Source organism: Macaca nemestrina, chromosome 11 (assembly GCF_043159975.1).
Source record: "Macaca nemestrina isolate mMacNem1 chromosome 11, mMacNem.hap1, whole genome shotgun sequence".
Lineage (NCBI taxonomy): Eukaryota > Metazoa > Chordata > Mammalia > Primates > Cercopithecidae > Macaca > Macaca nemestrina.
In genome coordinates this window covers 21086012-21099156 of record NC_092135.1, presented here as the reverse complement: position 1 = coordinate 21099156, position 13145 = coordinate 21086012, and the positions used below count along the sequence as shown (strand labels likewise).

General features: G+C 35.3%; 1 protein-coding gene across 1 annotated transcript in view; it reads left to right on the top strand.

Annotated features, from left to right (window-relative positions):
• DARS1 (aspartyl-tRNA synthetase 1) overlaps positions 1-12791 on the top strand; it is an 82599-nt gene extending 69808 nt beyond the window's left edge. Inside the window, exons 11-16 of the mRNA XM_011759806.2 lie at positions 2327-2473; positions 4262-4304; positions 6217-6297; positions 7288-7399; positions 7577-7648; positions 12068-12791. Of these exons, the coding sequence (XP_011758108.1) occupies positions 2327-2473; positions 4262-4304; positions 6217-6297; positions 7288-7399; positions 7577-7648; positions 12068-12159 (547 nt within the window). The 3' untranslated portion in view covers positions 12160-12791. The remainder of the gene's footprint in view (positions 1-2326; positions 2474-4261; positions 4305-6216; positions 6298-7287; positions 7400-7576; positions 7649-12067) is intronic.
• Positions 12792-13145: the final 354 nt, after the last annotated feature.

Below are 13145 nucleotides of genomic sequence, written 5' to 3'. Positions count from 1 at the left end.
CTCATTTTCAGTTCACATTTATAATTCAAGAAAGTTTCAGAAACTCATTTTTTTAAAATACTGATAGCTTCTCTATTAAATAATAGAATTTGACATTTCCACTTTGATTTTTATAACAACAGACCAAGCATGAATTTGGGTCCTTGGGACTAATCAAATCTCTACTTACAAATTGGACTCAAACGCCGTTACTGCTGAACTTTTTCAGTAGAGTTAAGGTGGCAATTTGAAAATAAAGCCTTCTTTGTATGTTCTTCAAGTCATTTAGGAATTTCAAATTTTGGTGTCACCTGTTTATTGGATTATCTGGCCTGTGTCATGTTCCTCTCATGTTTATCATTAGTATTTACCTCTCATAGAAAAATACATATACAAATGTGTATGTATTGTATTGTATGTATATGTATTGTATATATATCCAAATATGTATATGTGTTTATATAAAATACATATATAAATGTATTTTAAAGTATTGACAGTCATATTTTTGTACTACTATTGGTAGACATGATGAATGGGAGTTGATATATAAAGGAAAGAAAAGCTATGTAAAGATGAATTGGGGGCCAGGCTCGGTGGCTCATGCCTGTAATCCCAGCACTTTTGGAGGCCAAGGCGGGCAGATCAGGAGGTTAGGAGTTTGAGACCAGCCTGGCCAGCATGGTGAAACCCCGTCTCTACTAAAAATACAAAAAATTAGCCAGGCATGGTGGCACACACTAGTTGTCCCAGCTACTCAGGAGGCTGAGGCAGGAGAACTGCTTGAATTGCCGAGATAGCTCCACTGCATTCCAGCCTGGGCAACAGAGTGAGACTCTGTCTAAAAAAATAATAAATAAATAAATAAATAATCAATTATGGGGTCTTTCTAACCCTTATATCAAGATTTTAATAAATCAATGGCTAAGCTTTATTCCCATGAAAGTCTGTAAGACCAATCAAGAAATGATGGTGTTTTAATTTCGAGAATATAAATTCTAGGCCAGGCGTGGTGTACATCTATAATCCTAACACTTTGGGAGGCCGAGGCCGGCAGATTGCTTGAGCCTAGGAGTTCGAGACCAGCATGGGCAACATGGTGAAACCCTGTCTCTACAAAAAGTAACAAAAAGTTCGCCGGTCATAGTGTTACATGCCTGTAGTCCCAGCTACTCAGGAGGCTTGAGGTGGGAAGATCGATTGAGCCCAGAAGGCCAGGGTTGTGGTGAGCCAAGATTGCACCTCTGCGCTCCAGCCTGAGCAACAGAGTGGGACCCTGTCTCAGAAATAAAAAAAATAAAAGTAGAATGTCAATTCTAGGTAGAGAATTCTATATATAAAATACAAACGTACTTTTTTCTGTATATAGAATATAAACATACTTTTTTCAAGTCTGTTAATTATGGAAAACTTTCAGACACATACAAAAGGATGTGCAATAGTCTAATGAGCCCCCATGAACTCACCAACCAGTTTCAGTCCTTGTCAACCTGTGGCCAATTTTGTTTGCCCATTTCCCTCATTCACTATTATTTTGAAGCAAATCCGAACCTTTTTTTTTGAGACAGAGTCTTGCTCTGTCAACCCAGGCTGGAGGGCAGTGGCACGATCTTGGCTCACTGCAACCTCCACCTCTTAGGCTCAAACGATTCTCCTACCGCAGCCTCCTAACCATGCCCAGATAATTTTTGTAGTTTGAGTAGAGATGGGGTTTCACCATGTTGGCCAGGCTGGTCTTGAACTCCTGACCTCAGGTGATCCATCTCCCAAAGTGCCGGGATTACAGGTGTGAGCCACTGCACCTGGCCAAAAATAAACTTTTAAAATCTCAATAAAATATCATCGTCCATAGCAGAAATTCAGCTCAGTGCAATAAACATTGTCTTGTACCTTCTATATACATAGGGTAAGCATTGTACTATAGAGATTATCAAAATGGGAAATTGGCACTTCTCTGAACATACAGTGTAACATGGATGCGGGAAGATAAGACAAATACTCATTAATTTGGTCTTCCTCAGTGATAACAAGAATTGTTAAAGAATTAAAAAGTCAGATTTTTGTAATGCTTTATAAAATGGGCATTTTATGTTTCTAACTATATTAACTGATATGAGTTATAAAGAAAATTTTTAATCCTTTGATGTTACTGTGGTTACAAAAACATAAGATTGAAAAATGGTGTTAGATATTTTAAGTATTTAAATTTCATTCTTTTATAATTTGATACGCTTTTCCTGGTGTATATACTGATTCAAAGATTGATTTTTGTATATTGCCACAGTGACCTCTTGTGGAGGAAACATTTATCTCACACATTTTCTTAACTAAATCATTCTGCAAATAGGTTTCAGACTGAAATTCAAACGGTGAATAAACAGTTCCCATGTGAGCCATTCAAATTTTTGGAGCCAACTCTAAGACTAGAATATTGTGAAGCATTGGCTATGCTTAGGGAAGCTGGAGTCGAAATGGGAGATGAAGACGATCTGAGGTTTGTCTTTGTGATTTTGTTTTTTTTTACTCTAAGTTCCAGAATCCATGTGCAGAACATGCAGGTTTGTTACATAGGGACACATGTGCCATGGTGGTTGGCTGCACCTATTGATCCGTCCTCCAAGTTGTCTTTGTGATTTTTAAAGCCTTAGTAATTTGGTTTAAGGTAAGAGAGAAGGAAAATATTAATAAATGATTTTTTTCACCTGATACACTTACATTTTATTAACTTTGGTATACAGTATGATGCTGTTTTATATAATGTGTGATCTGAAATAAAAATGTTTACTATGGTTTGCTTAAGTTTTCATAATTTTGTTTATAAACACCATTTTCCATTATTTTTCCCTCATGTTTGTAACTCTTTAAAGAGTATAGGGAGTTTTGCCTGTGATTTTGTCTTCTAATATGTTACTTCTCTTTCCAAATTAGTGGTATTAGAGAAAGTAGACAGCAGTCTAAATCCATCCCCACACAGGATCAGGGTATAAACTGTTAACATCCAAAAGTTATAAAAGTCAATATTGTTTATATAGTATCATACATACTATATTATATGTAGTATTTGGTATAGAGTGGGTATTTGTTTTCTCTTCTCCCCTCTGGTCCCTTACGACAGACGTTTACCCACAACCCTCTCCTACAACCTGGAAAGAGATACCTCCCAGTGTCCCTGGTATTCAGAGTACAATCTAAATTCAGATCATAAACAAATGATGTCATTTAATAAAGATTGAGGCTGGGCATGTTGGCTTGCGCCTGTAATCACAGTACTTTGAGAGGCCGAGGTGGGAGGATCATTTGAGGCCAGGATTTCGGGACCAGCCTGGACAACACAGATCCTGTCTCTACAAAAAAATTTAAAATTTAGCTGCATGTGGTGGCACACACCTGTAGTCCCAGCTACTCTGGAGGCTGAGGCAATTGGGTCACCTGTGCCCAGGAGTATCAAGGCTGTAGTAACCCACGATCATGCCTGGGTGATAGAGTGAAACCCTGTCTGTAAAAAATAAAACATGTAAAGGTTGAAAATTTCTATCTACTTATATTTTATTCAAGACTTCCTTGAATGATTCCTTTAAACCATCACAATACTTACGTATTTTAGGAGGGAAAGGAAATGATTATTGTCACTTTTTAGGGTTTTTCAAAAAACAATTCACCCAAAACCATTTTTTGTTGTTTAACAAAAATATACATATATATGGCTTTAAACATTGCCTACATTGCTAGATGATATTTTAAGGCAAAATAAAAATCCTACAAGCTTGAGTAGTATTTTTTTAAGTATTTTAGAAATTGTTTTTACATAGGAAACTAAAGTAACTACCTCTTGGCTATAAATGTAACATGTTCATATAAACACTATTTTAAAACCTTGGATAATACTAATTTTTATTTCATAAACCATTGATAAAGAGTACCAAAAAGGGAAGACTATTTCATGGCAAGACTAGCCTATATTAGTGTAGCGAACTTTTATTATGTGTAATTATAGGAAATTATTTCATCCATGATATTTCTGAATCGATGAATTGCTAAATTCTGTTTATTGCTTTAATTAAATATTTGAACAGCATCTACTAAGCGCTGAGTCACTCTACCAAGGTATACTCATAAGTGATTTTCAATAGGACTTGCCTTTTAAGAAAAGAACAGAATAGACAACTGCATGTTTTGGCCAAATTTTGTAATCCCTTGAGAAACTTAAATAGAAGAAGTTCCTTATTAACATTTTTAAGTTGCCGTTTCATCTTCAAACACTGATTTCGCGTTTCTTTTTCAGTACACCAAATGAAAAGCTGTTGGGTCACTTGGTAAAGGAAAAGGTAGGACTCTTGTATATGCTGGATTTCTTTTTCTAATTCTGAAATGTCTCTTGGGACTAAAAACAGTTGCAGAGGGGACTGAGCTTCCTAGAATGGTGTGATTCTGGAATAAATAAAAACTTTAGAGGGACGTTCAAAATTTTTTTTCTTAGAAAAATGAGAAATATTCAGACAGCCTGCCTTTCTCCCAGATGATTTGATTAACTCAGTATTTAATATTTCTACGAAGTTGTTCTGAGGTGTCTCTAAAAGTGATAGAATGTCAGATTAGTTAGAAATGACCTCCAAGTTATTTGAAATTATTTAGATTTGATCTTCCCTGTGTACGCCTGCTGTTTCATGAGACTTAAAGATGAGTGAGCTTCCTCTCTGCCTCTTATGTAATAGCTACTTTCCAATCTCATTTTCTAAAACCAAGACTCCAAAGAGGAGAAAAGCTAAGCTTAGTGTGATCTTTTTAAAAATTTTAAGATACTGGTATAATGAAAAGGAAAATTTGTCCTTGAGCTCCTCCTACTGGTTGCACTTGAAACTGTTAAACTAGAGAACTGATATTTCTGAAGCCATACAATATTCAGTTTATACGTTTAAAATGCTATTTCAGCAGAGCCAATTTCAGTTTGTCAGCTGTTAACATCCTCTTCTCAAGTTTTATCAAAAATGTTGAAAGTCAAAAACAGTTGAAATGCAATTTTTTTTTTTTTTGAGACAAAGTTTCGCTCTTATTGCCCAGGCTAGAATGCAATGGCACTATCTGGGCTCACTGCAACCTCCACCCACTGGGTTCAAGCAATTCTCCTGCCTCAGCCTCCCAAATAGCTGAGATTACAGGCACCCACCACCACACCCAGCTAATTTTTTGTATTTTTAGTAGAGACGGGGTTTCACCATGTTGGCCAGGCTGGTCTCGAACTCCTGACCTCAGGTGATCCACCTACTTCGGCCTCCCAAAATTCTAGGATTACAGGCATGAGCCACCGCACCCGACCCTGAAACGTAATTTTTTTTTTTTTTTTAATTAAATCTAGGTCACATAGTAAGCATTCTCTAAAAAAAGTTGTAATTTCAAGTTAATGTCATTTATTTCTTTCAGCTGCAGCATTCATTTGAAGAAAACTACCAAAATCTCATGTATATATCTAGATAAAAATTTAAATTGTTGGGAAGATAATCCATGTTTTTCAATGATGAATATTATAAATTACGTCAAATTTCCCAAAATAATTCATAGACTTAATATAGTTTCTATAACAACCAAAAGGATTTCAGATAATTTTTTTCATTATAAAATGCATCAGAATGACTAGATGAACTAGAATAACAAAGAAAAAAGTAAATTCAAAGATGTTTATCAAAGCATAATTTAGAATGGGGAAGAAATTAGAAAGGGATTACATGTTCAAAAAAAAAAGAACAGGAAAAAAATGAATATTTAAACCGTAGGCCTGGCACAGTGGCTCATGCCTGTAATTCTAGCACTTTGAGAGGCCGACATAGGAGGATCACTTGAGGCCAGGAGTTCAAGACCAGCCTGGGCAAACACAGCGAGATTCCATCTCTACAAAAAATTTGAAAAATTAGCCAGGCTCCTATTTAAGCCATGATCACATCATGCACTCCAGCCTAAGCAACAGAGCAAGACCCCATCTCTTAAAAAAAAAAAAATTTTTTTTGAGAACTATGAATAATAAGCAATGCCTAAAAATTAGGTATTGCAATAATTTATGACACCATGGCAAAATGCTATACGATAAAAATGTTACTTGAAAAAAAGCAAGATATTCATTGTATATACAGTATAATTAGAGTAATTATGAAGAACCAAAGTTTTTGTGTAAAAAAGTTAATTACCAAAATGTTAGCCATTTTACTTTTTAAAAATGTATTTTAATTGCATTTATTCTTTTTATAGTATGATACAGATTTTTATATTCTTGATAAATATCCATTGGCTGTAAGACCTTTCTATACGATGCCTGACCCAAGAAATCCTGTAAGTAATTTGGTTTTAAGTAACCCATTTGGGGGCAGAAGGGAAATTTTATTGCCACTGTCAGAATGCATAATGGGAATAATGGTTTTCATTAATAATTTGCAGTTTTGATAGACATACGTATTACCACTGATGTCTGTCACCACTGGTCAAAATGATATTGTAAAATTTGAATATTCTAGAAAATTAATTTTTAAAACCTATGTTAAAATCATTTTCCTTGGTCATTTTTCTGAAGATTAATGAGGGAGAAAGACTATGTAAATTATAAATAGTACCACTAGTTTTGCATACTTTAGCAAATCATCCTGTCATTGACCTTAAACTGGGAATTCACATTGTATCCTGGAAGTTAATAATCTAAATAATGTCTTATGGTCTTTTACCATTTTTCCATTGCAGTGGTTTCTAAATTTTACTGTGCATCAGAATCACTTGGAGGGCTTTTTAAAACATCAATTGCTGGGGCCCACCCAGAATTTCTCATTAGTTGCTCTGGAATGGGAGCCTGATCATTTTGCTGGCCCCACTCCAGACCAACTAACAAATTTCTGGTAATACTGAAGCTACTGGTCTGGGAATCACACTTTGAGAACCACTGGTTTATTGAAAGACAGGGGATTAAAGTAAAAATAATAATAAAGACTCACACCTATTAACTTGGAGTTCCAGAAGTCACCCCAAAATCATATCAAGCTTAAAAACATCTCAGATGATAAAGTGAAATAAGGATCAGCACTGCTTCTTAAAAATTAGATGTGGCGCTCTGATTTGTTGTTGGGGGGTGTGGGAGGAGAGCACAAAATTGATATAAACAAAGAAAAAGTTATTCAGCCCTCAGTAGTTTAATTCTACTTTAGAGAACAAGGTTGCATTGTTAATTATAGGAAAAAATGAACTTGCTCTTCATGCAGCAGAGATTTTTTTCTGTATATGTGTAATAGAAATAGGATAGTAGTCACTTGAAGAGTGGTGTTTTTTCTCTTGCAGAAACAGTCCAACTCTTACGATATGTTCATGAGAGGAGAAGAAATATTGTCAGGAGCTCAAAGAATACATGATCCTCAGCTGCTAACAGAGAGAGCTTTACATCATGGAATTGGTAAACAACTTAAAATAATTTAAGGGAGTGTATTTTCTGAAAATAATACATTGTAAACATTTAAAAGACTTCTCGGTCTTTTTTAAAAGTCTCCATTGAACAGTAATTGCTTTTGTGATTTTTTAAGATAAATAAGATGATAAATTATATTTTGTTTTGTTTTGTGTCTTTTTGTAGATTTGGAGAAAATCAAGGCTTACATTGATTCCTTCCGCTTTGGAGCTCCTCCTCATGCTGGTGGAGGCATTGGTAATATTCTGTTATTGCTTACAAATAAGTTCATAAGTTCTAACTGTAATACAAATTTGAATTACAAGAATTTTTAAAAGTCAATTATGACATAAGTGAAAATTTGATTTCCAAGAAACAAAATGAACAGCTAACTTGTGTGTTTTAAAATATTATTGTCATAAAGTTCTAGCCATTTTTTCTCTTAAGAGTTTTTAGAAGCCAAATGCCTTGTAAGTGGAATATCCTGTTTTCTCTCTTGCTACTGTGAGTTCATTCACATTAGCACAAATTAAAACTCTACCTTAAAATAGCTCAAAGAGCTGCTAAGTGTTTTATTGAGATGTAGCACTTGATTGACCTTAAGAACACTTCTACAGTATACGTAAGGGACTGCTTTGCAATTTAAAATCAGTAAATATTTAACTCATCTTTGGATGTCCATATCAAACATTCTTAAAAATTTTGAATGTATAGTTTTATTGAAGTTTTTGTTGTTTGTTTTGGGTTTTTTTGGAAAATACAATATGTACTTACAAAATTTTCAAATTAAAATTGGTAGAGGGACAGTCTTTTCAACAGATGGTACAGAGAAAACTGATGTCCATTTGCAGGAGATTGAAATTAGACACTTACCTAACATCATATACAAAAATAAACTCAAAATGGATCAAAGGCCTAAATGTAAAACCTATATTTAAATCGCCAATAGGCATATGGAAAAAAATGCTCGACATCACTAAACATTAGGGAAATATAAATTAAAACCTCAGTGAGATAACCATCTCACACCTGTGGCTGTTAGCCAAAAGATAATGGATAATTGTTGGTGAGGATGTGGAGAAAGGGGAATCCGTATTTGTAAATAGTTGACGGGAATGTAAAATTGGTACAGCCGTTAGGAAAAACAGGATGAAGATTCTTCTAAACGTTACAATGAGAATTACCATATGATTCAGTAATTCCTTATCTGGTCTTATATACCGAGGGAAATAAAATCAGTATGTTGAAGACATTTGTGCACTCTCATGTTCAATGTAGCATTATTTACAATAGCCAAGATATAGAAATGACCTTAGTGTCCATCAGTGGATGAATGGATAAAGAAAGTATAGTATAGATTGAGTATCCCTTACCCAAAATGCTTGGGACCAGAAGCATGTCTGATTTTGGATTTTTTTTCAGATTTTATAATATTTGCATTGTACTTACTGGTTAAACATGCCAAATCTAGAAACCTGAAATGCTCCAGTGAGCATTTTTGGTTTTTTTGTTTGTGTTTTTGAGTATCATGTTGGCATTCAAAAAGTCTCAGATTTTGAAGTATTTTGGATTTTCATATTAGGAATACTCAACCTATTTTATCTATACAATGAAATAACACTCTGCCTTTAAAAAGAAGGAAATCCTGTCATTTGTAGCAATGTAGAGTAACCTAGAGGACATCATGCTAAACAAATTAGCAAATCAGACACAGAAAGACAAATACTGCATGATCTCACATACATATGGTACCTTTTAAAAGTTGAACCCATAGACAAAGAGTAGAATGGTTGTTGGAATGGGGAGAAGTTGGTCTAAGGGTATGAAGATTGAATTAGGATGATTAAGTTCTGGAGATCCATTGTTCTACATTGTGACTGCAGGTAATGTATGCTTGAAAATTGCTAAAAGAGTAGATTTTAAATGTTCTTTCCACAAAAAATATAGGTATGCAAGATGATAGATAAGTTAATCAGCTTGATTTAATCATTTCACAGTGTATCAGAGTGTCACATTGTACACTGTAAATACATACAATTTTTGTCAATTGTAACTCAATAAAGCTGGGCAAAATTTTAAAAATAAATAGCACCAGTTAAGGTCATTACATATGGTTTTTTGTTTTCTTGTTTTTTTAAGTTTTGGGATACATGTGCAGGATGTGCAGGTTTGTTACATAGTAAAAGTGTGCCATAGGGGCTTGCTGCATCTGTCAACCCATCACCTATGTATTAAGCCCCGCATGCATCGCTCTTTTTCCCAATGCTCTCCCCAACCCCACTCTCCCAACAGGCCCCAGTGTGTGTTGTTCCCCTCCCTGTGTCCATGTGTTCTCATTGTTCAGCTCCCACTTATAAGTGAGAATATGTGGTGTTTGGTTTTCTGTTCCTGCGTTAGTTTGTTGAGGATAATGGCTTCAGCTTCATCCATATCCCTGCAAAGGACATGATGTCACTCCTTTTTGTGGCTGCATAGTATTCCATGGTGTATATGTACTACGTTTTCTTTATCCAGTCTATCATTGGGCATTTGGGTTGATCCCATGTCTTTGCTATTATGAATAGTGCTGCAATGAACATACACGTGCATGTACCTTTATTATTCAGAATCCACAAAGAACTCAAACAAATTTACAAGAAAAAAGCGAAACAACCCCATTAAAAAGTGGGCAAAGGACATGAACAGACATTTCTCAAAAGAAGACATTTATGCAGTCAACAAACATGAAGAAAAGCTCAACATCACTGATCATTAGAGAAATGCAAATCAAAACCACAATGAGATACCATCTCACACCAGTCAGAATGGCGATTATTAAAAAGTCTAGAAACAACAGATGCTGACAAGGTTACAGAGAAATAGGAATGCTTTTACACTGTTGGTGGGAATTTAAATTAATTCAACCATTGTGGAAGACAGTATGGCGATTCCTCAAAGATTTAGAACTGGAAATACCATATGACCCAGCAGTCCCATTCCTCTGGATGTAAACATGATTTTTTTTAAGAGTTGTAGAGATGAATGACAGTGATGATTGCACAACATCGTGAGTGTATTTGGTACTACTAAACTGGACACTTAAAAATAGTTCTGATGGGCCGGGCACGGTGGCTCAAGCCTGTAATCCCAGCACTTTGGGAGGCCGAGACGGGCGGATCACGAGGTCAGGAGTTCGAGACCATCCTGGCTAACACGGTGAAACCCCGTCTCTACTAAAAAATACAAAAAACTAGCCGGGCGAGGTGGTGGGCGCCTGTAGTCCCAGCTACTCGGGAGGCTGAGGCAGGAGAATGGCGTAAAAACCCGGGAGGCGGAGCTTGCAATGAGCTGAGATCCGGCCACTGCACTCCAGCCTGGGCGACACAGCGAGACTCCGTCTCAAAAAAAAAAAAAAAGTTCTGATGGTAGATTTTATATGTATTTTAACACTGTTTTTTAAATTGGAGGAGGAAAAAGGAGAATACTGCATATTCGCCTCCCTACAGGAAACCATTGTTTCTAGTTTTCAGCTTACCTTTGCAAAGATATCTTCGCATATACAAAAAGACACACACACACATTTCTTTAAATATTTTTACACAAATTGTAGCATACTATTATATGTAAACCATTTAGTAATTTGCATTTTTTACTTAATGTATCATTTTTTAAAATATGAGCCCAGATGGAGAAGAAATACTTTAATGTATCTTATAACTTGTTATCAATAGCTAAAGAGCTTTTTCATTCTTTTTACATCTCTACATGGAATCCATTGAAAGGAGGAACCATAATCTTGTTAACCACTTTCCAAAAATCAGTTTCTTTTTTACAGTCAAAACACTTAGTATAATAATGTACTCCAGAGCTTTTTATCATAGGGTCCACCATGTTAAATGTCTATAGAATTACAATAAATTTTCGCACACTTCTATTATTGCTTAAGCAAGTTTATGGCTCTGATCCTCATTGCCTGGACTATATAATCAGAGTGTGGTATCATTTGAAATGTTCAAGCTTATAAAGTCTTTTGTTTTTCTTATTGTTTACATCATAGATTTTGTTCATTCATGTAGATTTTTTTTCTTTTTTTTTTTTTTGAGACAGAGTCTCACTCTGTCGCCCACACTGGAGTCTAGTGGCGCGATCTCGGCTCACTGCAAGCTCCTCCTCCCGGGCTCACGCCATTCTCCTACCTCATCCTCCTGAGTAGCTGGGACTACAGGCGCCCGCCACCACGCCTGGCTAATTTCTTGTATTTTTTAGTAGAGACGGGGTTCCACCGTGTTAGCCACGCCTGGCTAATTTTTTGTATTTTTTTAGTAGAGACGGGGTTTCACCGGGTTAGCCAGAATGGTCTCGATCTCCTGACCTCGTGATCTGCCCGTCTCGGCCTCCCAAAGTGCTGGGATTACAGGCTTGAGCCACCACGCCTGGCTCATACAGATTTTTGTGGTTCACATTTTAGACTCCATACCACTTAAGGATATATTACTTAGTCCTTTTCATTTATAGCAGCATCTTTATTTCTGAATCAATACTCAAAACAATTTTAAATAAACCCAAAATAATAGGAGTCATTTTCTTTCCTAATAAGGAAAAGTATTTAGTTTAACAATTATATTTATGTTTATAGTACTAAGTAAGACCCTGAGAGATTTTCAGAAAGGAATTAATGATTATTTTTGTCTTCCCCAGGGTTGGAAAGAGTGACTATGCTGTTTCTGGGATTGCATAATGTTCGTCAGACCTCCATGTTCCCTCGTGATCCCAAACGACTCACTCCTTAAATTCACATCTTGCCTCTGAACTCCAGTGTGGATGACAGAGCGAGACCCTGCCTCAAAAAAAACAAAAAAGAAAGCCACACTTACTCTTTCCAGTAACCTGCTAGTGCACAGGCTGTACTTTAGGTACTTAAAATATGCACTAGAATAAATTTGCAAGGCCCTAAAGTATCACTGTTATTTTTGGAGTAATTCAGTATAGATATGTTTAAAAGAGATTTTTATAACTTCAGACGTGCGTCAGTAGGAAATACTTGAGAAATTAATATGGTTATGTGAAAAATTCATATTCTGTTACTACAGTAAATGTTACGAGTTTTAAACAGTTAAGATTGTACAACTTTTCTTCTTTTCTATATTACAAGGGCCCCAGTGTTAATGTCTTAGATTTTCAGTATTTGAACTTATTTTTTTAAATTCTGACATTGGAATAAGAATATTCAGGTAGCATCTGAAATTTTAATGATTGTATAATTGGCATATCATGGAAAATTAACCAGAAAGTATCAGTTCTTAAAAGTTATGTCTAGAAATTATGTAAAGCAGGCTAAAATACTGGTTAGAAAGTATTCAGTGTAATCTTGTATTAAATTGTTAAATTCTAAACTTGAATTTCAATAAAATTTTAAAGCTAATTATAGTTTGTTTTTGTGTAACTTTGTGACCATCTGATTTTATAACTGGTGCTAGGCATTTATAATTTGGGAAAAGAAAAAATACACAACTGGTTTATATAAATAAAGACTAATATGTTGTCAACATGTATTCATTTCAGATATTTAGATGGGCATAGAGATAGAGTTCTTAAAGTTGACAGCTTGGGTCGGTTGACAGTTCATTTCACATGGGTTAAAATATATTGCAGAATTTTGTTTCATTTTTAACTGGAACTGGTACTGATACTTAGTGAACGTCACTAAAGTACAGTCCCATCTTACCCATCAAAAAGAAATTTTTGTGTAAGAATTACAATTGGAAGCACTTTCCCT